The sequence below is a fragment of the Mytilus californianus genome, unplaced genomic scaffold, assembly GCF_021869535.1.
Source record: "Mytilus californianus isolate M0D057914Y unplaced genomic scaffold, xbMytCali1.0.p SCAF_11, whole genome shotgun sequence".
In the NCBI taxonomy this organism is placed as follows: domain Eukaryota; kingdom Metazoa; phylum Mollusca; class Bivalvia; order Mytilida; family Mytilidae; genus Mytilus; species Mytilus californianus.
In genome coordinates, this window is record NW_026262593.1 from 60184172 (window position 1) to 60211882 (window position 27711).

At 32.6% G+C, this 27711-nt stretch overlaps 2 protein-coding genes across 3 annotated transcripts in view; one reads left to right on the plus strand and one right to left on the minus strand.

Annotated features, from left to right (window-relative positions):
• Positions 1 to 14658, minus strand: part of LOC127720425 (uncharacterized) — a 33547-nt gene extending 18889 nt beyond the window's left edge. The window contains exons 1-6 of the mRNA XM_052227013.1: positions 14560 to 14658; positions 12236 to 12331; positions 11557 to 11662; positions 7993 to 8139; positions 7433 to 7561; positions 6502 to 6577 (exon numbers count right to left, since the gene is read on the minus strand). Coding sequence (XP_052082973.1) covers positions 6502 to 6577; positions 7433 to 7561; positions 7993 to 8139; positions 11557 to 11662; positions 12236 to 12277 — 500 coding nt within the window. The 5' untranslated portion in view covers positions 12278 to 12331; positions 14560 to 14658. The remainder of the gene's footprint in view (positions 1 to 6501; positions 6578 to 7432; positions 7562 to 7992; positions 8140 to 11556; positions 11663 to 12235; positions 12332 to 14559) is intronic.
• A 354-nt stretch (positions 14659 to 15012) lies between these two features.
• LOC127720440 (uncharacterized) overlaps positions 15013 to 27711 on the plus strand; it is a 53785-nt gene continuing 41086 nt past the window's right edge. For both annotated transcript variants that reach the window (XM_052227031.1, XM_052227032.1), the window contains exons 1-3: positions 15013 to 15164; positions 17403 to 17487; positions 24377 to 24503. In XM_052227031.1, the coding sequence (XP_052082991.1) occupies positions 17440 to 17487; positions 24377 to 24503 (175 nt within the window). In that variant the 5' untranslated portion in view covers positions 15013 to 15164; positions 17403 to 17439. The remainder of the gene's footprint in view (positions 15165 to 17402; positions 17488 to 24376; positions 24504 to 27711) is intronic.

A 27711-nucleotide genomic window follows, 5' to 3' on the forward strand; every position in this document is an offset into this window, starting at 1 on the left:
AAATGAACTTGTAGCCATGTTCAATCATGTTTAACATTTAAATGAAATTAACAATTAAAATGAATTGAGAATATTCATAAGGAATTTTATTTTTTATAACCAATATTAGTCGTTCTAAGTATAAATTGATAAAGTAGTTGTAGACACAAAGATGAAAATGTGCTATCCAATAGGTTTCAATAGGAATTCATGTGCAACCTTTGTCATCAGATCATATGACCGGAATATATCATTCCTGCCAAGGGTTGGTTTAGATTTGCTATTGGAGTCAGAGAAGGTTAGTAAATGGGCTGTGAATTTGTGATTATTAAATATTGATAATTTTAAAAATAAGAAGATGTGGTATGATTGCCAATGAGACAACTTTCACCAGATAATATTTTTATTTATTTGTGTTTCCACTGTCTGTATCACTCTGCTCAGCTCTTCATTTCAATTGTATTACAGGGCTTTGTGACGTCAAATATGTTTATCCAGCCTAAATAACTTTGACCTGGACATAACAACTATATCATAATAAATGGACAGACATTGATAAGTTTAATCCAAACTTATCAAGTTATCTACCAGTTTGCTGATGAAACAGAGAAAAACCTTTGTTTCCATTATGCAAAATACACAAATACAATCTGATAAATCAATTATCAGATTTTCATCATATTTATATTGTAAAATATCAGCTGCTTGACACAACATGAAGCCTTTTTAAACTCGTTCGCTACCCTCACTCGACAAAAAGCTTCAAATTGTGACTCACAGCTGATATTTTACAATATCAATAAGCAGACACCCTGATAATCGGTACATGTATGTAAGGCCATATGAGTAGAAATGGATAAATGGTATTTAGAGGATTTAATAGCTCCATGAACATTAAAATTAAGCTATTTATAAAAAAATTTTGACTTTCAAACTAACAGAGTAATTAGAGCTATTTTCATAATCCTTGTAATTAAAAGGTTTGATTGGCTTGCTTGCTTTGCTTGCTTTGTTTGTATAAATGTTTGCTCAAGCATTGTTATTAAGATTGACATCTGCAATCAAAAGATAGGTGGGGCTTCAGCTTGTATACATTATACTCTGTATTGTATTTAACATCCAATAACATTTAAGTATAATGTATACAAGCTGAAGTGCCACCTATCTATTGATTGCAGATGTCAATCTTAATTACAATGCTTCAGCAAACATTTAAACAAACAAAGCAAGCAAGCCAACCAAACCTTGAAACTACAAGCATTAGGAAAATAGCTCTAATAAGTTTATAAATCTTACACCAAAAATATGTAAAACATCATCAAACCATATGTTTTATACATTGTTTCCAGTCCAATTAATCTATGTTTAAACAACTGTTTCTTTTTGCAGTTAAAAAAAAAATACTGAAGTTCATAAAGGTCATTCAGAACTTTTTAAATACACGATGCCAGTCATTTTTAGGTCAAAATTTACTAAAAAGAAATTAAATCACTGGAATTGAAACTAGAGGCTCTCAAGAGCCTGTGTCGCTCACCTGTATTTACTGATGCTTTGGAAATCATGTAAAATAAGGTTAAAATCATAATTAATGGTATTAGATATTAGATATTATAATGATATCTAAGATAATAACAAAACATTGCAAAATTTTTGTAAAAAATTACTAACTCAAGGGCAGCAAAATTTCAGGGCAGATAAATCTAAATCTAATGAACATTTTTGCCACCTAACAGATTTGCTCTAAATGCTTTAGTTTCAGAGATATAAACCAAAAACTGCATTTTACCCCTATGTTCTATTTTTAACCAAGTCTGCCATGATGGTTAAAAGGCAGAGTAATCGGACAATTTTTTTAAACTAGATACCCTAATAATGATTATGGCCAAGTATGGTTAAATTTGTCTCAGTAGTTTCAGAGAAGAAGATTTTTGTAAAAGATTACAAAAATTTACAAAAAATTGACTATTCAGGGCAATAACTCCTAAAGGGGTCGACTGACAATTTTGGTCATGCCAACTTATTTGTAGATCTTACTTTGCTGAACATTATTGCTGTTTACAGTTTATCTCTATCTATAATAATATTCAAGATAATAACCAAAAACTGCAAAATTTCCTTAAAATTACCAATTCAGGGGCAGCAACCCAACAACAGGTTGTCAGATTTGTCTGAAAATTTCAGGGCAGATAGATCTTGACCTGATAATCAGTTTTACCCTATGTCAGATTTACTCTAAATGCTTTGGTTTCAAAGATATAAGCCAAAATCTACATTTTACCCCTATGTTCTATTTTTAGCCATCTTGGTTGGTTGGCGGGGTCATCGGACACATTTTTAAAACTAGATACCCTAATGATGATTGTGGCCAAGTGGTTTCAGAGAAGATTTTTGTAAAAAGCTAACGACGACGGACGACGACGATGACGCCGTCGACAACGACGACGGACGCCAAGTGATGAGAAAAGCTCACTTGGCCCGAAGTTTGTCAGAATACAATAAGTTCTACAACAATTTCACCCTAAAACAGGCCATCTACAGACCCCTCAGAGAGTTGTTGCAAAGGTTCTAAACTGTTCAGAGAGCATATGGCACTCACCCTACATGGGGTTTATCAGTTGTCTGCAATTCTTAGGTATTCTAGTATTAAGTAAGATCAAAATGCATGTTAATTTTATTGGAAATAAGGCTTTTAAGGAATCTGCACAATATTTAAAATCATGCTGATATTCAAAAATATTTAAATTTGGACTACACTATATCAATGAACGTAGATATCTAAATTAAACAGTTTCTACCACACCAACAAGTGGGATACAACATTTTTTCAATTGAGACAGATAATCTAAATTTACATCTGCACAGAATTAGAGAAACAATCATTTTACCTAAATATACTAATTATATGGCGTTTCTGAGGTTTCCTTGCGGAAATCCAAAGTAAACAGAAATTGTGTTCAATATAAATTTTGCATTTACATCTTTTAGTTATCACATGATCAATTAAAGTAAAGGAGATGATAGGTGGATTGGAGCTTAAAGTCAAGACAAATATAGTACATGTATATTGAGACAAACACATGTTGATGTGACATTATTATGAACTCTTTCAAACATGCTTGTTCACAAGTTAACAGTCCTCAGGAAACATATGTCAGCAAACCTGGACATATTTTTCTAATTCCATTTAATAGCTATCATTCTTTGCCTCAAATTTGCATGCAAGCTTATAATACAAATTTTCAAGTCTTTGATTTGATCCGTAACTTGAGATTGAACCCATGACCTACTGCACATGAGATTAGCGAGACTGTTATTCTAGTAAAGAATTTTGTTTAATTTTTGAGTTTATTTGTTGGAGTGTATTGCAAAAATGTAACTAACTTACTTAGTTAAAAAAAATGTATGCTAAAAATTGGTCCCCATATATTAAGCAACAAACTTACTTATTTTCCGGTAAATTTTGCATGCATAATATAGAATTCCTCACTTTTATAAAAATATTTTAACCTTTGAAGAGAGAGAGAGCCTAATGTTCTTCATATTCTTGTTGATCAAAGACATATATAATAGCTAGAATATGATGCTAAAAATGTTTCCAATACCATTGTTGCCATACAAGTTAAAACCCAGTTTTTCTCCAACAATGTATTGTTATAGGCCAGACACAGACTTATAATAAGGGAAAACAAAAAAATCAATTTAAAAAATCAACTGTCAACAAAATCAATTTTCTCTTATTCTTTAAGGATGTAGAAATTATATCATAAATTTTTCAATATATTTTTTTATCAAAAACTGTTATTTGTGTACAAACAATATTCACAAGAAAGACTTATGAAATCCCGTCCACATGCCTGTTTTCAAGGATTTATTAACATTATGTAATAAAGTTGTCAATCTCAGGTATTATTTCGTTTCTATCATCTCTTATTAGCAGAGCTACATGCTATCTCCTTGCAGAAGGTAATTTATTCTTAAATAGAGATTTACATGTCTTGTTATAGGTTAGTAATATGTTAGCTAATAAGCTTGGTGTTATTTTGTATATTGGCAGAAGAAACTAATCGTTTAAGCAAGCTGTATAAGGTTATTTTAGTATATATATATCAGTTATCTCCCCTATAAACCAAACTTACCCAACACATATCAGTTATCTCCCCTATAAACCAAACTTACCCAACACTTGCTAAAGTTATTAATATGTTAATCAATAATCCTGGTGTCATTTTCTATATTGCCAGAAGAAATTAATTGATTGCAAGCTGTAAAAGGTTATTTTAGTGTAGATATGAGTTAGCTCCCCTATAAACCTAACTTACCAACAGTATAACCCATTTTATCTACTAACTGAAAAGACAGGTTAAACAGAAATAAAACATTAAATCAGAAAAATTTCAAAGAAAAAAAAAGACTCAATATTTAAGGTACACATTTAAATCTATAAAAAAATGCTCTGCTGGGCGCAGCTTGATACGACCCCAGAGGTCGAACCCTGAACAGTTGGGGCAAGTATGGACACAACATTCAAGCTTGATACAGCTCTGAATTTGGATTGTGATTAAATATTTGACACAGCATAGGTTTCTGACACAGAATGAATGTGGTCTAAGAACTTAATTTTTTTCAATTTACCTAGTATGGTCCAATATCCAAAATCTAAATACATGGTTAGATTCAGCATATCAACGAATCCAAAGAATTCAATTTTTGATAAAATCAAACAAAGTTTAATTTTGGACCCTTTTGACCTCAATATGAACCAATTTGATAACGGGGCCCAAAAATCAAAATACATGGTTAGATTCAGCATATCAAAGAACCCCATATATTCAATTTTTGTTGAAATCAAACAAAGTTTAATTTTGGACCCCAACTTGGACCAACTGGAAAACTGGGCCAATAATCAAAAATCTAAACACATGTTTAGATTCAGCATATCAAAGAACCCCAAGAATTCAATTTTTGTTAAAATCAAACTAAGTTTAATTTTGGACCCTTTGGACCTTAATGTGGACCAATTTAAAAACAGGACCCAAAATTAAAAATCTAAATACACGGTTAGATTTGGCATATCAAAGAACCCCAATAATTCAATTTTTAATGAAATAAAACAAAGTTTAATTTTGGACCCTTTTGACCTCAATATGAACCAATTTGATAGCAGGCCCACAAATAAAAAATCTAAATACATGGTTAGATTCAGCATATCAAAGAACCCCATATATTCAATTTTTGTTGAAATCAAACAAAGTTTAATTTTGGACCCCAGCTTGGACCAACTGGAAAACTGGGCCAATAATCAAAAATCGAAATACATGTTTAGAATCAGCATATCAAAGAACCCCATATATTCAATTTTTGTTAAAATCAAACTAAGTTTAATTTTGGACCCTTTGGACCTTAATGTAAACCAATTTGAAAACTGGACCCAAAATTAAAAATCTAAATACACGGTTAGATTTGGCATATCAAAGAACCCCAATAATTCAATTTTTGATAAAATAAAAAAAAGTTTAATTTTGGACCCTTTTGACCTCAATATGAACCAATTTGATAGCGGGGCCCACAAATAAAAAATCTAAATACATGGTTAGATTCAGCATATCAAAGAACCACATATATTCAATTTTTGTTTAAATCAAACAAAGTTTAATTAAGTTGGACCAACTGGAAAACTGGGCCCAAAATCAAAAATCTAAATCCATGTTTAGATTCAGCATATCAAAGAATTCCAAGAATTTAATTTTTGTTAAAATCAAACTAAGTTTAATTTTGGACACTTTGGACCTTAATGTAGACCAATTTGAAAACTGGACCCAAAATTAAAAATCTAAATACACAGTCAGATTTGGCATAACAAATAAATAAATGTGGTCAAAGATTTTACAAATCTAATGCGCCATACTGTGCAATTAAAGATTACTTCTTGAAATTTTTCAATATTTGAAATTTGAAAAAAAAATAATATTTGAAGAATAATTCTTTTTAATTTCTGAAATCTGAAATGAGAAAAAATTGACCTCCCACAATTTCAATCCCAGCATTCCCTTTGTGATATGGAACCTTGTGGTACAATGTCAGAGAGATCCATACACTAACACACAAGTTATGTCTGGAAGTTACAAAAATGCTTATTTTTGGCCCCTATTTGGCCCCTAATTCCTTAACTGTTGGTACCATAACCCCCAAAATCAATCCCAACCTTCCTTTTGTTGTATTAAACCTTACTGTAAAATTTCATAGAGATCCATTCACTTAAACTAAAGTTAGAATGCGAAAACCAATGTGTCTTCGGACGATGACGACAACGACGCCAACGTCATAACAATATACGATTGCAAAATTTTTTTGCCATCGTATAATCAAGATTTCTCTCTCAAAATATGCTTTTTTGGGTGTACTTGAATAGCAGTTCCACCTAAAAAAAAAACATATCAATTATTTTTGATTTGCATTTTCATTTCAAATCAACATGAATTTTTAAATTATAAAATGATACAGAATGTAAAACTCGCAACTTACTGAGTTTTTCTACGACACACTCCGTATCCACCATTTTCTGGTTTAAAATATTCTTTTTCACATTCAACACAATTACCTGTAAATGTAAATAAATATATAGAATTAATAACTAGTATCTAATCCAAAATTTCAATACCTATCATTTCAGCAAACATTTCTGTAAAATGTCCACAGTTCTTATGTTATAGTTTAAAGGTAGCGTACATATTCATTAAAAAAACAGGAAAATTTTTTCAAGATAGAAGGGTATTTGAGTTAATGATCCTTCCATAAACTATTTATTTGATTATTGCCTCATAGGCTTTTTCCACATATTTTTCTTCAAATAATAACATTTAAAGCCCGAGTATAACAACACAATCCATTCATGATTTTCTAATATCACGCTCTTCTTTCTCTTAGTAAACAAAGCCATTTGCTCATTGTTGTAGGCTGATAATTCCAATAAAACATAGGTTGCATGTGCGTGACATCAGAATTAAAATTGCAAGGTCAGTTTATTTTTTTTAACAATGTTGCAGACCAACATGGACATTTCTGTTAGTGTTGCTCTCTAAAATGTTAAATAAAATCATTGTTAAATTAGGTATACATTTATCTGTACACATTTTATCATAAAACTGTTGGTTTTCTATAATATTTTTGATCCATCAAAATAAATTGGCTGCCTTTTCAACATATCTTAATTTTTAGGTCCACTTTGAAGAATAAAAGTTCTGAAATTTCCCATTAGAATCAAAATGATTCTTTCATGTCATGCTCAATGCTCATTTCAACGTGAGTGTATTTGTCAACATTTAATACCTTGCTCATATTCAGTGTATAGGTAAACTATAATTGCTACCTGTGTTGTAATAAGCATAGGGCATGCTATGAAATAATTATTCGTTAAATGAAGACAATTAAAATAAATATCAAAATCAAAATTCACCATCATTATCCAATTCATAACCAGCCTCCTTGCAGTGCTTTGTGTCAAGCTGGCAGTTGTTTATGTCGTTACCATAGTAACCATTGAATTTGTTACACAAACACTCTCCATTTATCCAGGTTGTGTCAACTGCAAATAAAGAGATATGCTGTAGGTAAGTATATAATGTACGTTAAAAACTGATATAGCAAGCATTTTGATAGTATTGCATATGCAATACATTATCCCCTCCTGACTAATGTTAGCAATGGATGACTTTACACTTATAGGACAAGCAATAGGTTGTTACTGATATAGGTTAGAATTTCAATCTTAACATAATCATTAAAAGTCATTAATTGGTTATTATAGTATATTTATTCACAGATGTGGATGTTGTAAACAACTGCAGGCCCAACCAAATCTCAGAAGCATTATGATATGACACAACACCAATAGATTTTGGTTAATGATCTGGTGACTTCCTATTGGAGTTTTCTCCCCTTTAATATTTATAATTAGTCTTTAAGTAGTAAAACTACTGGACCATACATATTAGAGACCTGGGGTTCAAAACTTACTTTCAGCACAGGTTGGCTTCGTTACACAGATATCAATTTGTTCAAACCACTCTGATGTTTTTATTTTATCTTTGGTGTACTTTCCAGACGGACAATTCTTACAAGTATCATATCCATCATTGTATGTGCAAAATACAAACTGCTTGCCTGAAGAAAAAAAAAATCAAATAAGTATTAAACATTAAACATAATCAAAGTGCTGGATAGCACCTGTGGAAAGTTTGAAACGGTAGATGTGTAATATTTCAAATAGGTTGTAAATGTGTAGATTGGGTGTTTAACTTTTTTTCCAACTTAAAAAAAAAATTACTTCATACAAGAAATAATTGTAACATGATGCTGTTACCGGTTACGAAGTCTCCCAAACAAAGCTCCCATAATTAGTCATTCCCAGGAAGGGGGTGGGAGTGACTCCAGGGGATTCGCCTTTTATTTCATTTGATTTGTTTTATTGTCCCATACAGGAATATATATGGCTTCGGGGTGGGGATCTTGACCGTTTGAAAGTTCTCAAAACAGGATGGGGTGGGGGTGACACCCAGGGACTCCCCCTATATTTCATTTGATTTGTTTTATTGTCCCATACAAGAATATATATGGTTTAGGGGTGGGCATCTCGACCGTTTACAAGTTTTCAAAAAGAAGGGGGGTGGGGTGACCCCTGTGGACTTCCTCTATATTTCATTTGATTTGTTTTATTGTCCTCTACAAGAATATATATGGTTTATGGGTGGTGATCTCGACTGTGTACAAGTTCTTACACAGGAAGGGGTGAGAGTGACCCCAGGGGACTCGCCTTTTATTTCATTTGATTTGTTTTATTGTCCCGTTCAAGAATATATATGGTTTTGGGGTGGGGATCTTGACCGTTTACAAGTTCTCAAAACAGGATGGGGTGGGGTGACACCCAGGGACTCCCCCTATATTTCATTTGACTTGTTATATTGTCCCATACAAGAATATATATGGCTTAGGGGTGGGGATCTCGACCTTTTACAAGTTTTCAAAAAGAAGGGGGGTGGGGTGACCCCTGTGGACTTCCTCTATATTTCATTTGATTTGTTTTATTGTCCCATACAAGAATATATATGGTGTTGTGGTGGGGATCTTGACCGTTTACAAGTTCTCAAAACAGTATGGGGTGGGGGTGACACCCAGGGACTCCAACTATATTTCACTTGAATTTTCTTATTGTCCCATACAAGAATATATATGGTTTAGGGGTGGGGATCTCAACCGTTTACAAGTTCTCAAACAGGAGGGGGTGCGGCTGATCCAGAGGGACTCCCGCTATATTTCATTTGATTTGTTTTATGATCCTGTGATCATTACTGAAAACAGTGTGTGTCTATCACTTACTGTTTTCAAGTTAAAGTCATTTGAAAATTAAAAAAAAAAAAATCCCATAGGGTTCTATAGTAAATCCCTCCCTTCTGTTGGCCCCTCAAAATACCCTTAAATAGACCTCAAGAAGAAAAATAATAAGAACTGAGCAAAACAATAAGTCTCCAAACTTTGTTTGGGAGACTTTATAGCAAGTAGTATAATTACGAATTTTATTTTAGTCCGATTTTCTGATGCCGATTATGTAATAGGCCGAGTTTATTATAGTCCGAGTTTGTTGTGGGCGGAGATGAGATACCGGGATACTTTCGATACACTCAGGCTTTTACGTCCTTAATAAACATTGTAAAAATTGTAGTAAGCATCGAAAAATGTTCATTCATGAAATATTTTAAACACGGTATTTATTTTCTCTTCAACCGGAGGACGGGAGGAAACCCCTGAAACCGGGATTATAGTACTCCCGTTGATATGGATCTCACGCATGTCTGGGGAATACCGATAAAAGCATAATGTAGAAACTGCTGTCTCGTGCAGATGTGTATTGATTTTACTTTCCGCGCAGCGCAGATCCACGAAGTAGTGTTTGTGATAGCAATTTTCAAAATGAAGTTGAATTATTTGAATTATCGAAGAACATTCAGTACATTTTAATTCAAACTGTAAGCTAATCAAAATAGAACTCAAAATTTCAAAAGCATCTTCCTAGAATTAGTTGTCAAACACCAGTACTACACTATCTAGGAGTAGAACACACATCCTAAAGTAAGATAGTCTGTCACTTCCGGTTTGAGGCTGATGCCTTAGGAAAGTTTTTGCTATAGCAAGCTATAGCAAACTTTCCAAAAATCTGATGTCATCCTTAACTCTTTGGTGTCGCTATATGTCCCTTGTTGGCAAACCATGCTATGGACATATTGTCTCAAATTAGAATTTAACAATGAACGTTTTCCAAAAGAATAATTACAAATTTTTACAACTTAAATGCACAGTATAACAAACGTTTTAGGAACAAATAATGGTATAATGTCATTACGACATTTATATGACATCAGAAAAGGCAGTTTGAATGGATTTGAAATGCAAAGATTGTTCTGATACCCACTATTCTATACAATTTTTCATGTAGTTTCTTCACAGGAAAACTTCATATATTACAAGTAGACTTTCTTTATACATCATTTACTACTCAATGCAACAAGCTTGCATTTTGTACTAGTTACTTTGGATTCATTTATTTCCTGGGTACAAATTCAGGAAAAATTGTATTCTCATTGATATTTTACTTCATGATTTAATATGTAGACAAAACATGTGTCTGGCGGACAAAATTATGAGCCTGGTATACATGATGAGTTTTGACAAAATCCTAGTAACATATACTAACCTATAGAAAACTTGAATTACATTGACATTTTAAATTGTGATCATCTATACCCATGAAAATAAGTACCCACAAATCATAATAAATCTGCAGTCTTGGAAAGAAAGACATGCATTTTGGGAACAAACAAAGTATAGAAATATTTAAGCAATATAAAAACCTACTTCCATTCTCATAACATGAAACTTATCTGAGATTTGTCACTTAGATTTTTCTTGATGGGTCTCACTGAATAGTGTCCATGATAAATATTTTCCTTTGCTCAACAGTCAACACTATTACAATTCATTGTCAGATGCCTTTCAAAAATTTACAATCCATGTTCTATGTTATATATATATTTTACAGAGCATATATCAAATAAAACAAACATATTAAAAAGGATCCCTTTCAAAAAAAATTTAGCGCAAATCTAGAAGTACCATAATTGATTTTGAATTTGCCCTAACATGACTTCAGCTATTAAATGACTGCTTAGAAAATAAAAGGGAATTTCACATTTGACAACTTAACACGGAAAAAAACATGACAAATTATGCATTTTTTGTAAAATTTCTTGATCTTTCTTATTTTGTGTCAATTTTTTAGTAAACTTGAATTGCAAAACAATTTGCACACCCAATAATCAACATTATATTTGGTTAGATTATGTTAATAACTATAATAAGGTTCTTAAAAATTAATTTGAACTTCAATCTTGCACTTCTCTAAACTATGCAGTAGTTTCAAAAACTTCATTTTCTAAGGTCAAGGGCAGGCCTTAATCCTATAATGGATCTCAGACTTCCATATTTATAAAATAAGGTAACTTGTTCCGTAAAATAATCTAAGCTTACTCTCTGCACAAACAGTTGTATAACAACAGATCTTATTGCCAGTATTATTTATTCTCTGTACTTGACCATCTTTACAAGGAAGTCCATCAACTCTAACAACAAAAAGCTGAAAGACAATGTGTAATTGTATTTTATTAAGTGATATACATGTATTTTGAAAATATATATTAATGACCATAATTCTAATAGAAATATGCTTTTCAATATAAAATAAGAAGATGTGGTATGATTGCCAATGAGACCACTCTCTACAAGAGACCAAATGACACAGAAATTAACAACTATATGTCACTGTACAGCCTTCAACAATGAGTAAAACCCATACCGCTGAATAGTCTATTTTCCAATTATTGATTTGATTCTGATATTGCACACTTTTAGGACTGGTTGTTTCCTTTTACCAATTGTACACTGGTTTTATACCAGATAAAATGGACTTTGTAATGCTATCGATCTGCCCATTCAAAGCATGATAAGTTGAAAGTGATATAAATAGCATTTTAAACAATTTTTGATAAAAATAATTATGGATATTAAAAGTTTTTAACTTCAACAAAGATTTGAGAAACATAAAGATTACACACATTACGCACAGATAATTTTGGTATTTTTAAATTAAACACATATATTTGTTCAGTGAAATACCCGACTGTAGGATAAATTTTAATATTAAAATTACCATTAAAATCAAAACTGCTGCTGTTGTATGATTCCTGGCCATTGTTTCTTTTTCTTCTCATAACTGTCTTATATATTCTGTCTATGGTAGCTATCCCTAAAACAAATTTGGCTGAATAATCATTCTGCCTATCACTTATATGGTAAATAAATACAATTGATCTGATTATCATTATCAAGAAATCAAAATTGCAAGAAAAATAATAACCAACATTTGAATTCATGTAGATGCAAAATTTTACAACCAAACTTATTGAGGTTTACCTAATCTTCTTATGAATGGTCAACAGCATTTAGGAATAAGAGGGTTGGCGCTTTCAAACATATTTAACCCCGCCACATTTTATGTGTGCCTATCCAAAGTCAGGAGCCTGTAGTTTTGTGGTTGTCATTGGTTCATGTCCGTCATATTTGTTTTTTTTTGTAAATTGTTTCATCATGAATTAGGCTGTTAGTTTTCTCAATTGAATTGTTTCATATTTTTCATGTCTGGTCCTTTTATAGCCAACTGTAAGGTATGGGTTTTTCTCATTGTTGAAGGCGATATGGTTGCCTAGTATAATTGCTTACATCCACTTCATTTGAACTTTGGTGTATTGTTGTATCGTTTACAATCATACAACATTTCCTTATCTAAATAAAGACTGGAGGACCCAGAGTCAGAATAATGTGTCAGGGTATTGTGACATGTCTTTCTGCTGACTATTACCTTGTGAACTAGCACGTTAAAAATCTGGCAAAGTTTGTCGGTCTAGTACAAAGCAGGGTTCTTAAAAATGTCATATTAAAATGTTCTCATCCTGAATATGCATTTAACTAGCCACTCCATGGACATTAAACAACTATCTTCATCAGCATATGACTGTTTAATTCTATTTTAAATTTATAAAGCAGGTATAAACTTATGAAAGGCTGTTTAAAAAAAATATCAGGTTTTGAAACCATTAAATTGATCAGGTAGAACTAAAGTAATTCCTAGATTAATTCATCTAAAGCAAGCTGTTTCAACAGAACTCTATAAATTTCTATAACTACCAACTGTTTAAATTCATAGATAATACTTAAAATCGATATATATATTGGTACAATAAGTAATATTTCACTTAATTCATCTAATTAAGGTGAGTAATACGTATTTGGGTGGTATTTCAGATTTGTATGAAACTCAAATTGTATGCATTTAGAACTAGTTGAACTGCATCTGAATGTCAAAAAACTGATAAAAACACCACTTTCAACACTATTGTGCTATTTCGTGGCAGTCAGTTATTATTGGTGGAGGAAGCCGGAGTGCCTTTAGAGAACCAACTACCTTCGGTAGGAAAACTAACAATCCTAGTCAATTAAGATTAGAGTTGAGTGCACCTGCCCTGTACGGGATTTGAACTCACAACCTCAATGTTGACTGGCTAGTGATACAGTAGTTAGGCTACTTAGACCATTCGGCCACAGAGGCCCCCTAAGTTTAAGAGAATTACAATCAATTAAAATGTTATGAAATAGATCTACAAATGTATAGAATGTATGTTGAAGCAGTGAACATGGTGAACAAATGCAGTTTTGACACTTTCTAATGCAATTTCTTGGAATTCCATCCACAGAAATTTGTTTATTATATCATGTTATTGGTTTTTAACTTTTCTGTTTAAAAGATCTATAATCAGATTTATTGGAGACAAAGTTATAAAAGTTCAAGTCATGTCAGATCTATTATAATAAGCTTCTTTAAAATGCATGAAACGTATTCTAGATACTAGAAAAAGGGAAAATGTTTGCTACCCTAATAAATTTCTGAAATTTCCCAATCTAAAATAATAATAACAATGATAAAAATGGCAGAATTCCAGCCACTAAAGAAGTGTTACTTAATCTAGGGTGTAGAAAAAATTATTAAATAAGCATTTTTGGAGAAACCGAAATATGTTATTTTATAGTTGTTTATCATTTTGTGAAAATGGTATATTCTGGTGTACAAATCTAACAATTTATATGATGATTCAAGTTTGATACATGCACTTCTCTGTTTGGAATTGCAACTCACAGATTTTGTATGCACAATGTAAAATTTTAATATTTATTCAATTTAAACTTGTTCATGATGTGTCATATACTTAATAAATATTTACTTTTTCTCTAAAATCAAACACCCTGAATGCTTGCTTATCTACCAAGTCACATTGTTATGATCAAAATGGTTGCAAGGATAAAAACTTATCCAGTGAGCTATGATGTGCAGGCAGTTTCTTCAGATTTTCATTTTCCAGACAAAAATTTAGTGAATTTAAATATATGCAAACATAATACTTAATTTGCTTGAACACTTACCTTGGTTTTCAGAAAAATTGCTAAATAATGTCTGTATGTCATGTGCACTAAGCAATTTGCAGAAATATTTATTGTTTACATAATGTATGCAGGATGTGTTTTAAGAATATGTGCTAAAAATAGTATCAAGGTGCTTTCCTATGGTGATTTTTCTTTATGGAAAGCCCACATTTTGCACAATGTCACGGTCATATCAATCAACATTGTATTTCTTTCTTACCAATATTACTATTTTATGATATTAAAACATTTTTTTAACCTGTCAATTTTGCAAATCGGTTTATTCTTTTGTTTTCTTTGATTGGAAAATTTCCCGGGGAAAAAATCAATAAATTGTACAATTATCTCCCTTGGTTCAGAAATATACAATTTGCAATTACACTGCTTCACTGTCCTATACCTGTTTGGCTCTGGTGTAAACAGGCCGGATCCCAGTCTATACAAAAAGCCCCCTTCCTAAATATAGAACGCTTCGTCATTCGGCACTGTTAACGGTAAACCCTTTCCTCAAATTCTGTTTCAGGCATTCCACTGATTATCATGAATTTTGGACATTTCAATGCTACTTCTTCAAGAGTGGCATTTCATTTCTGATCTCATCAAAGGTTGGTAGATATATTCAACATCTATAAAGGTTTTTCAAGGAGTCGGCAAATGACATTATGACATGGGAGATAAATGAATTCGTAACTAAAAGTGAGCTCCCAAAAGTTGCTAGATTGCCTTTTGGATATTTTCTTCTTCTTCTTCTTCCTGGTACGGGAAAGACTCCGGTGCCGGAGTGTGGAATATCCCGGGACTGTGGCGCTATGTACATGCAAATGGATGTCGAAAATTTTGTTATAAGATAAAAATATTTGCCACAGTTCAATTACAATTTAAAATAACATTAGTTGTAGCTTAATGTTAAACATATTCACATTATGTACAGTGGCTTAAATACACTAATTAATTAGCCAGACTAGAACCTCCAAATGTTAAGGTGGAGATACCACCTTTGAAGGATTCTAGGGAGGGTGACATGCAAATTGTTTCTGGGAGATCGTTCCAGACAGCAATAGTACTTGGGAAAAAAGATAATTTAAAAAAGTCTTTATTTGTATATATATGTCGAAATTTATGTAGGCCTCTAGTTCGCCTGTCAGATTGTGTCAGGACGTCATTAGTGACTTCGACCAACCCCCCATTAATCTTATAAATCAAGACAAGCTTAGCTTTTGTTCTACGGGATTGCAAGTTTTCCCATTTTAGTTTGTTTAACATAACTGAGTGACAGCACCTGGTGATCTATCATTATAGTCATTAAAAACATATCTTGCTGCCTTACGCTGTATCTGCTCAATTTGGTTTATTTGGCTTATTTTCCATTATAAATTGTCTTTGCACTGTAAAGGAAAGGCGAAAGATACCAAAGGGATATACAAACTGATAAGTCGAAAACAAACTGACAAATTATACCATGGCAAAAAACGAAAACCAACGAAAAAACAAATACACAATTCACAAACCACAACATAGAAAAATAATGACTGAGCTACACGAACCCCATCATAAACCAGTGGTGATCTTAGGTGCTCCGGAGGGGTAAGCAGATCCTGCTTCACATGTGGCACCTGTCGTGTTCTCATGTATGTACAAACCCAGTGATAAGTCTTTATTCCGTAGGTCACATTCAAGGGAGAGGACAGGATTGTTGTTATGACTATTGGAACATATATTCGTCTTCATATTTAAAACAAAGGAGGAGTTGAACTTAGAACATACAATGGCTATTAAACTATTAAAACTCTATGCATTTTTCACAAAAATGTGTAGGAATACCTTTTATATGAAATTAAGTCATGAAATGTAACTTACCTGTTTTTTTTTATTTTGAATAAGTTCACAGGTAAAAGATTAACTGTGGCCCAGTAGCCCAGGTTACTAAATTTGGATCTTTATTTTAGCTGGAAAAATCTGTTTATTTTTATCTTTCATATTGTGTCAGGAGCAGGGCCCTCAGCAAAATTGTAGTCTTTTTCGTAGTGTCTTTTTCCCTGCCTTGTCTTTAAAATAGACATAAATGGAAATCTTGTATTGAAAGTTTAAATTTCAATGTAAAAAATAAGACTAGAAAATTTCTTAAAATGAGTAACTCACATGACATGTGTGAGGGATATTTTGTTAGTGTTAACATATGTTTATGTCGTATTGATACATTAACATATTAACCATGTTAACATGATTAATGTTGTATACCTATTCCAAAGTTTAACTGAAAATTTGTCAGTCTTTAGATTATAGCAAAGGCAATAAGTTCATGTGAATATGGCTACACATCTTTTCTTCAAAGAGAAAGAAAGAAGGAATTAATTTTTCTCTGATTTGTGGACATCATGGCAACATTATAATTTCAAAAGAAACGGTTAGGGTTGAGTTCAGCTCTGCTGCAAATTCCTAAAGCACTGTTGTAATTTCAACATCTAGATAAAAATCAGTTTTAAAAGCCTATATATCTCTTTATATCAGTATATTAGACAACACTATAGCACAGGTAAAAAAAACAATAATACTTACGGGTAGTCATTGTAAGTTGTAAAACAGATTTCTTCAGATTGGAATCAAAGTTGACCTAAAAATTTCTTGAACAGTATAAATAAGTACAAGCTTGTCTTAAGATATATTATAATATCAGACATTTGGCATTAACCATGCACAAAGTCCTAAATTTAACATAACACATGTGCATAATTCATATTCAATTGGTCATTTTGATACAATTATCATTATAAACCTGAATTCCAAAACAACCCCCCAGAAACCAATGGAATTGAAAGAATTTGATTATATTTTGTTTATTGTAGATATTCTTTTTTTACAACATGATACCAAAATTGAAGAATGATGTGGGAAAGAATAAAGGACATTATATGTGTTTATATTTGTGTGGTAAGATTGTTTATAATTTGAGGACAGATTATTCATGTAACACGCATTAGAAAATGATATTTCTGGCTTTATTGTATACATCTGGCCTTTTTGTAGCTCATTTTTCCTTGCACATTATGTTATATACCAATGAAAGCTATTCCATGATCACTTACAGGGTGTGGAAATATTTGTTGTGACCACTTGTGCCTGGGCAAGTGAAGTTGTAAAGTTTACTTGTCCAGAAGAAAAGTTACTTGCCCTGATTTCTTAATAACTATTCTTAATGAATTTGGAATGAAGAAGATGTATTTTACTGTAAACGTGTATGTTTCTCAAACAGTTTTGAAACACAATAGAAATGAAATTCATTGTCTTTTTATTATATTAGAATAATAAAAAGATTATTATTAAGATAAGGGGAGTATACACCAATGAGCTAGAAACCAACCAAAAAACAGCTCTTAATTAAGGAATCTAGAGGCCAATATTGCAATGTTTTTCAATGCTAGCTTACATGAACCTGGGAGATTATATCATGGCTTATGTTTTCTTCCCTGTGAGCCAGTGCGAAGTTTTAAAGTTGATGAATTAAGGGATGAAAACCAAATAATTGATAAATTATTAGATTATTGTTTGCACCCCCCTCCTTTTACCCCCCAAAAAAACTTGTGGTGGACCAATTGTTAATTTGAGATTTAATTGAGATACCTAAGCGAAATCAAAATTTTATAGAACTTTGAAATCCTCTATTCCATTTATTTTCATGATATTTGCACTTTGCCGCCTCTGATTTCCGTTTCTTGTAAAAACCAATTAAGTTCTTTGCTCAACAATTTTATTTTTTATGATGCGCCTCTTTTCAGTTGGTCAATTCAGGGCGATGACCTAACTTAAGATGCTTATCCAACTCGACCGGTCATTTAGTTTTCATTCTTGAGAAATCAGTCTTAGAAATTAATAATGACCATTTCCGGTGTACCGTTGCTATAACCTGATCAACCATCCCGGATCAATGGGAAAAAAACACAGAATATTAATGAAACCCAGGTCTGCATACCTATTTTTTTTTTTTTTATAATCAATCTATTTCTTGATCATTCATGATGTTTTACTAAAACATGTTGCTTTTGTCTCGTTATTTGATATTTTTACTACTTTTTTGAATGGATTTTGAGGACTTTTCTATATGATTATATAAATCAACAATGTCAAATAACATTTTTTTTACTTGTCCACGGGCAACAAAGACACAAAAATTGCTTGTCCGGTCAGTCAAATGTACGAGTCGGCCGAGTCGGGCATAGCATTTCTACACCCCTGACTTAGGGACAATTGTAATTGTCCTTCTTGGTCATGATTGCGTAAATTTTTTCAAAATTTTGAAACCACTGTAGACAATTCAGACCAACATTTGCTTGAACCATTGTAAAGACAGTCTCTCAAAAAATTCTGTTTGTGGAGTGATTGCTAACCTACATTTCCACTGGTACTGTTACTGTAAATTTAGAATTTTTGTGTGCTTTTAATATTGCAATTGTTGATTAATGGACTCAAATGTAAAATTGGTTTCTATGTTTTCAATGAATACTACATACAAATAATTCTATCAAAATTTGAAATATGTAAGTTTTCATTTTTGCGAAACCTATCCCAACATTATTTTCACAAAATTAAAAGCATTGCAAATATTTCTAAATATACAGTACTTGATTACCAGTAGAAAATTTAAAGACAAGACTCAACTTCTGATTAACCATGATTACATGAATTTAAATTCTATGCACTTTACAGAGATCATTAGGACCGAAAGTTGGTAAATTACTCCAATGGTTGAATATCAATAATTTTTCTTATTTCTGTAACTATGCTTGTAAATACTGGACTCACTTACAGTTACAGACCCCAATTAAAGTATCAAAAACCAAAAAACTATGCGTTGCACTATCACATCCTGATATGGAAAAATACACTGAACTAGGCTTTAATTAACAGTAATTTCTACAATCTAACATTTTGAAATTCCTATGTTCTTTATATGTCCTCTTAGGTCTGAAAATATCAATTTTTGATTCAGCCATGCTGGATCTATGTGATCACTCCGGATTTGGAGATGGTGCAGAATTCTAAGTTGAAGACATATTATGAAACTAATTATGTGTTTTTATGACTGTTTTTATATTTAATCATCTTTTGCCAACTTTTGACTTGTTATTTGTCCTCAAATTAAGAAAATTCTGGGCGAACAGCTCCTTTATTTTATATATATATACACTTGCATATAGTTCACTTGTAAATCAACATTTATAATAAATTACTATTTATGAAATAATATGAAAAAGTAATATATCAAATTTAATCAGTTGATAAGAATTATGAAAGTATTTTATCAGTTTCTTATGCTTGTGTAAGTAATTGAATAACATTTGGTACAAGATGTGTATTGATATCAAAGTAGATTCCCACACTTTTTATACGACCGCAAAAATTGAAAATTTTTTGGTCGTATATTGGTATGACGTTGGCCTCGTCGTCGTCGTCCGGCGTCGTCCGAAGACACATTGGTTTTCGCACTCTAACTTTAGTTTAAGTGAATGGATCTCTATGAAATTTTACCATAAGGTTCAATACCACAAAAGGAAGGTTGGGATTGATTTTGGGGGTTATGGTACCAACAGTTAAGGAATTAGGGGCCAAAAAGGGGCCAAAAATAAGCATTTTTGTAACTTCCAGACATAACTTGTGTGTTAGTGTATGGATCTCTCTGACATTGTACCACAAGGTTCCATATCACACAGGGAATGCTGGGAATAATTTTGGGGGTAATTGCCTCAAAATATTAGGAATTAGGGGCCAAAAAAGGGGCAAAAAACAAGCATTTTTTTAGTTTCATGACAATAACTTGTGTGTAAGTGTATGGATCTTTCTGAAATTGTACTACAAGGTTCCATATCACAAAGGGAAAGCTGGAATTGAGTTTGGGGGTAATTGCCCAAAACGTTTAGGAATAAGGGGCCAAAAAGGGGCCAAAAATAAGCATTTTTCTAGTTTCCAGACAATAACTTGTGTTCAAGTGTATGGATCTCTCTGAAATTGTACCACAAGGTTCCATATCACACAGGGAATGCTGGGATTGATTTTGGGGGTAATTGCCCAAAACGTTTAGGAATAAGGGGCCAAAAAGGGGCCAAAAATAAGCATTTTTCTAGTTTCCAGACAATAACTTGTGTTCAAGTGTATGTATCTCTCTGAAATTATACTGCAAGGTACCATACCACAAAGGGAAAGCTGGGATTGAGTATGGGGGTGATGAATCATAAGGGGGTTCAAAAAATTTGGGGGGGGGGAGGATTTTTTTTTTTTTTCCTTTATTTTTTCTTTTAAAATTTTCCATTTTAAGTTGGTTATTTCTGTTTTATATTTAAAAGCAAATAATAACGATATGGTAGGAGATACACACCAAACAGGATGTGTAAATTATTATAAAATAAGTATTGTGCAATAGCAAGAAATTTTCAATTGCACAGTATTGCACAATAGCAAGAAATCTTCAATTGCACAGTATTGCGCAATAGCAAGAAATCTTCAATTGCACAGTATTGTGCAATAGCAAGAAATATCCAATAGCACAATATTGCGCAATAGCAAGAAATTGTCAATTGTACAGTATTGCGCAATAGCAAGAAATATTCAATTGCACAGTATTGTACAAAAGAAGATACTTCGTATAAATTGCTTATTTCTTGACCAATTTCAATGGGGTTTTATTCTTGAATTCTTGGGGTTCTTTAATATGCTGATTCTAACCGTGTATTAAGTTTTTGGATTTTGGGACCCGTTTTTAAATTGGTCCACATTGAGGTCCAAAGGGTCCAAAATTAAACTTTGTTTGATTTCATCAAAAATTGAATTATTGGGGTTCTTTGATATGCCGAATCTAACCGTGTATTTAGATTCTTAATTTTTGGTTCTGTTTTCAAATTGGTCTACATTAAGGTCCAAAGGGTCCAAAATTAAACTTAGTTTGATTTTAACAAAAATTGAATTCTTAGGATTCTTTGATATGCTGAATCTAAACATGTATTTAGATTTTTGATTATGGGCCCAGTTTTCAAGTTGGTCCAAATCGGGGTCCAAAATTAAACTTTGTTTGATTTCAACAAAAATTGAATATATGGGGTTCTTTGATATGCTGAATCTAACCATGTATTTAGATTTTTGATTTTTGGGCCCCATTATCAACTTAGTCCACATTGAGGTCAAAAGGGTCCAAAATTAAACTTTGTTTGATTTTCATCAAAAATTGAATTCTTGGGGTTCTTTGATATGCTGAATCTAACCATGTATTTAGATTTTGGATATTGGACCATAATAGTTGAATGTCCAATTTAAAATTTTTAAGTTCTTAGACCACATTCATTCTGTGTCAGAAACCTATGCTGTGTCAAATATTTAATCACAATCCAAATTCAGAGCTGTATCAAGCTTGAATGTTGTGTCCATACTTGCCCCAACTGTTTCAGGGTTCGACCTCTGCGGTCGTATCAAGCTGCGCCCTGCGGAGCATTTTATTTGAAATGCTATTATTCAAAGCGAATAAGAGTACTGATATAATACAGTAGTAAGACTGTCATTATTTACAAATAACTTCTTTGAAGGTGGGAGTTTAAATTGGAATCACCTCCACTTTAATGCCAATCTTAATTGACCGCACTTGTGTATTACATAATTGAATACACAATAATATTGACCTAGATAGTAGATCTATAATCACTTCTGATCTACACTACATAACATTATTCTGTAAATTATTTATCAGAGATGAATGATAAAGGATAAAACAATGCATGTTTCTGCAAAGAAAAGATAAAAAAAACAAAATATGTATGAAAAAATGCAAGCAAGGTCTATTTTACTTGTACATGTAAAGATCAGTATTATAATCATCTGGTATTAGTCAATAATTTATGTTAATTTAAATTACAATTATCATTACGGTAATTAAACTGAAACAATAAACAATATGTCTTACAAGAGCTTTTATAATTTTTTTAAATTAAAAATGAGATCAGAAAAAAATGTCAGTCTACCCACCGTAAGCTAAACAAATGGCTGAATCACAGCACCGTCGATGCTTTGATTATAGTTTAGAAATTTTTTTTTTAGGTTTGAAAAAAAATTTTTAATCAAAAGATCCCTGTTGACATGATTGATTTTGAAATCAATACCTCAAAGCTTGAGGGCGAGGTCATAGTTACGTAAAGCTAAGACAGCAATTTGTATATAAAAGTGGTTTCCGTATGAAAAATCAAAACTTTATATGGGATTAAAAACTCAAATAGATATGAGGTTACAAATCATTAGATTTGATTGATTGATTGGTGTTTAACTCCACTTTCAGCACTATTGTTCTATTTTGTGGTTGCCAGTTTTTATTGGTGGAGGATGATGGTCTGCCCGGAGAGAACCACTGACCTTCGGTAGGAAAACTAACAATCCTAGTCAATTAAGATTGGAGTCGAGTGTACCTGCCACATGCGGTATTCAAACTCACAGCCTCAGTGCAGACAGGCTAGTTATACAGTAGTCGACTACTTAGACCACTCGGCCACAGAGACCCCTATAATCTAACATTTTACTAATAATTAGAGGAAGATCTCATATTTAAGGTCAAGGTCATAGTTACTTAGAATAAATTTATATATGACAATTTTATTATCTAAAATCATAACAGAAGATAATCAAATCATAAAAACTATGCAATCAGGTCACTAAAAGCTTTTGCCTTTGATATGGGATGAATGGGTTATGCTCAATAAAGGTTCTTTGTTATTCAAAGTCTTTTTGTTTCAGCTGAATCAATACAATGTATTACAGGAGTTGTACTTGCTGTAACAATTACTATAACATTATAAAAATAAGGAGATGTATGATTTCCATTGAGACTTAACTATCCACAGGAGTCAATTGATGTGGATGTAAGCAACTATAGGTCACTGTAAACTGTCAACAATGAGCAAAATCCACATTTTGCATAAATGACAAAATGTAAAACAAATTAAATGAGAAGACAATGGGCCTCATTATGACAGTTAACAAAAAGATATGACAGACAGCACCCAACAACAACCACTGAATTAATTTTAAGGCTCCTGACTTGAGACTGACACATACAGAATGTGGCGGGTATATCCAAATTATTGTTGGAATATAGAAATTGTTATGTCTTTTCAATTTATATGTCCCTCTTTACACACTTCCTAAATTAGGGACTTAAACTATAGGTTGCATTTCTGTAAATATTGACAATGCAATTTCCCATAGGAACTCCTTTTACCGCTTTTACTATGAAGTTTTGAAAAAATCATATCCTAGAATGGAAAGTTCATATGCACTACAATTTTTTTCAAAGGTCAAAATATAGGGCTGTGCTGCATATTTTCAACGTTTATATGCCCCGAACTTCTAAGAGTTTAAACTAACACTAAATTTCTTAACTATCCCTACCTTGACTGTAGGATTACCACAGATTTCTATATAGACAATATGCATATGTATATTTACTGGTAACATTCCCAAGTTATGTCTCTATGAGATGAAACCTAGAGATCATAACTGGGAACCAGTATGTAAACAAAATTAATTATCTATGAATATTCTATATCTCCCCAAAAGAGGCGTGGTTTGAGAAACAGCTGTATTTACAAAGTGCAACCTATAGACTCTTTAAGAGAATTTATACTATTTAATGGGATTAATGATTCTCTAAAAGTTTATTATACCTAAAAAGTGATATTCAATCATTCACACATGCTGCAGATATGAAATTACTTAATCATGCAGTCAAATTTTTGGTTTTGCTACAGAGCCAGCAAAGAATGTCTATTAAATAAATGTTTTATACTTTCAGTTTATTTTTATTAACCAATGTTCTTGTAACAGCATTGCACTTAAACAACAGGATTGTCAGAAAGACCAAGTGGAAAGATTGTACAGAGGAAGACATATCTGTTGTTATCCTATTAAATGTAAACCAGGTCAGTAATTTAAAAGTAATTTATTTTTAATCATAAGCCTTTTCTTATAATAGGAAATGTAGTGAAAATACCTTATCTCGCCGCACCAAAGTTGAAAAGGGGAGATATTGTAAAGCAACTTATTTTTGCGGATACTTTATTTCGTGTTTAGCTATTTCTCTCCTACTTCACGGAGATTAAATTTCCTGATTTTCATGTTTCCTTTGAGAAGTTATATAAGGAATAATCCAATTTCACAACTATTTATATTTGCATTATTTTCCTACTCGCGAAAGTCGCGAAAATAAATTGGTTCGAAAATTAGTTGGTTTACAGTATAAGCCGGAAGTCATGATCTTAAACATGTATTAGTTTGTGATTAGGTCAGTTTATGTGGAACCACTTATGATATGTCAATGATATTTAGCATGCAATTGTATAAGTACATTTGTATTGGCACATCTCATTGCCATGGACATTATTTGGTCCCTCTCCCTCAGTCATGGTCTATTGACTGAAACTTTAGCTTAGTTTACGTATTAGTTTGTGAAAAGTTCAATTTTGGGGAACCCTTAATGGTTGGTCAATGATATTAGGTATGCTGTTGTATAAGCATTTACACATCTCATATCCATGGATATCTTATGGCCACACCCCCTCTTTTTGCATAGTTTACATGTTCAAGTTTGTGTTTAGGTCAGTTTTATTGTCTCTCCTTGACGGAGTCAAAAAGCGAGACATAGGTATGCTGTTTCCGGCGGCAGCGGCGTCAACAATGTATTAGTTTGTGATTAGGTCAAGTTCATGGTGAACCACTAGTGGTAGGTCAATGATATTTGGTATGCAGTTGTATTAGCATTGGCACATCTCATTACCACGGAGATTATTTGGCCCGGCCCCCTCAGTCAAGGTCTATATACTTTGAAACTTTTCATAGTTTACATGTATTAGTTTGTGATTAGGTCAATTTATGGGGAACCACTAGTGGTAGGTCAATGATATTTGGTATGCAGTTGTATAAGCATTGGCATATCTCATTTCCATGGAGATTATTTGGCTCCGCCCCCTTAGTCATGGTCTATAGACTTTGAAAATTTTGCTAAGTTAACATGTATTAGTTTGTGATTAGGTCAGTTCAAGGGGAACCATTAGTGGTAGGCCCATGTTAATTGGTGTTCAGTTGTATAAGCATTAGCGCATCTCATTTCCATTGAGAATATTTGGCCCCGCCCCTCAGTCATGGTCGATTTACTTTGAAACTTTTGCTTAGTTTACATGTATTAGTTTGTGATTAGATCAGTTTAAGATGAACTGCTAATGTTAAGTCAATGATATTTGGTATGCAAATTTATTGGCAGTTGCAAGTATCGTTTCCATGGAGATTATATAGCCCCATCCCTGATCATGGTTCATTGACTTTGAAACTTTTACATAGTTTACAAGTTAATGTTTGTGTTTATGTTTGTTTAAAGGGAACGACTTATAATAAGTCAATGGTATTTGGTATGCAGTTGTATTAGCATTGGCACATCTCATTCCATGGAGATTGTTTAGCCATGTACCTTCAGTCATGGTTCATCGACTTTGAATATTTGCATAACTTACATATTAAAGTATTGCTATTTTAATTTCAACATTTGCATTATCAAAATTACAAAAAGGCAAGACATATCTCTGTGGTAATAGTTTATTAGGGAACCACTTATGATAAGTCAATGGTATTTGGTATGCAGTTGTGTATGAATTGTCATTTCTTACTTCCACAGCAGTTATTTGTCCCTGCAACTCTAAGCATAGTTCATTGACTTTGAATGCTCTGCAGAATTTACAGGTTATAAATATTGCCATTTTTATGCCCCCACCGTAGCGGTGGGGGCATTAAGTTTTACCCTTGTCCGTCTGTACGTACGTACGTCCGTCCATCCGTCCGTATGTCCGTACATCCCAAAGTTGGTTTTCGTTCTCTAACTTTAGTTTGCCTCAACCAAATGTTATGAACTTATACACAAAGCTTATTACCACATAATACAGACCAAGTTCAAAATTGGGTGGCGTCACTTTTACCGTTCTTGAGTTATGCCCCCTTATAAACATAAAAATTGCTGAATTTTTCTTTTCCGTTCTCTAACTTTAGTTTGCCTCAACCAAATGTTATGAAACTTATACACAATGCTTATTTCCACAAAACTCAGATCAAGTACAAATTTGGGTAGCGTCACTTTCACCGTTCTTCAGTTATGTCCCTTTATAACTTTATATGATATGCAAGCGGGGGCATCATTTGTGTCCCATGGACACATTCCCCATTTATTTTAGATAGGAGATGTCCTTCTGACAAACTTCAAAACTAAAGCATTTGGACCTTTCTGGATGAAAATATTCCCACAGTTTTGTGAAAAATTGACAAATATTCTATTTCACTATATATGCATACTTGAAACACCTTTCATCTTAAAATAATAGTGTTAATATTAGGGCCTAAATAGGACCATTACTGCACCTACTCCTTTGTTCGTGAATTGTGTCATCCTTCAAACATTTGACTTATACTTAAAATAAGTCTTCTGCTCTGAAAAAAACCAGCACCAACTTTCAAATTTCAACCATCTCCTAGTTTCAGTATTTTATACAGTTTTATTGACTCCCTCTAGTAAGTAATTATTTTACTGGTATTCAGATAGAGCCACTGTTATGCAGGAATGTCAGTTTAGTAGATGCTCCATATACTTCTTATGCCCCCGCCGAAGCGGAGGTGGCATTCAATTTTACTCTTGTCCGTCCGTACATCCCAAAATTGGTTTCCATTCTCTAACTTAAGTTTGCCTCAACCAAATGATAACAAACTTATACACAATGTTTATTACCACAAAACACAGATCAAGATTGAATTTTGGTGGCATCACTTTAACCGTTCTTGAGTTATGCCGCTTTATAAATGGAAAAATTGCAAAATTTTTCATTTCCGTTCTCTAACTTAAGTTTGCCTCATCCAAATGTTATGCTTATTACCACAGTACACAGATCAAGTTTGAATTTTGGGGGCGTCACTTTTACTGTTCAAGAGTTATGCCCTTTACAATTTTTATACGACCGCAAAATTTTTGCGGTTGTATATTGGTATGACGTTGGCGTCGTCGTCATCGTCATGGTCTGTAGACACATTGGTTTTCACACTCTAACTTTAGTTTAAGAGAACTCTTAATGGATCTCTATGAAATTTTACCATAAG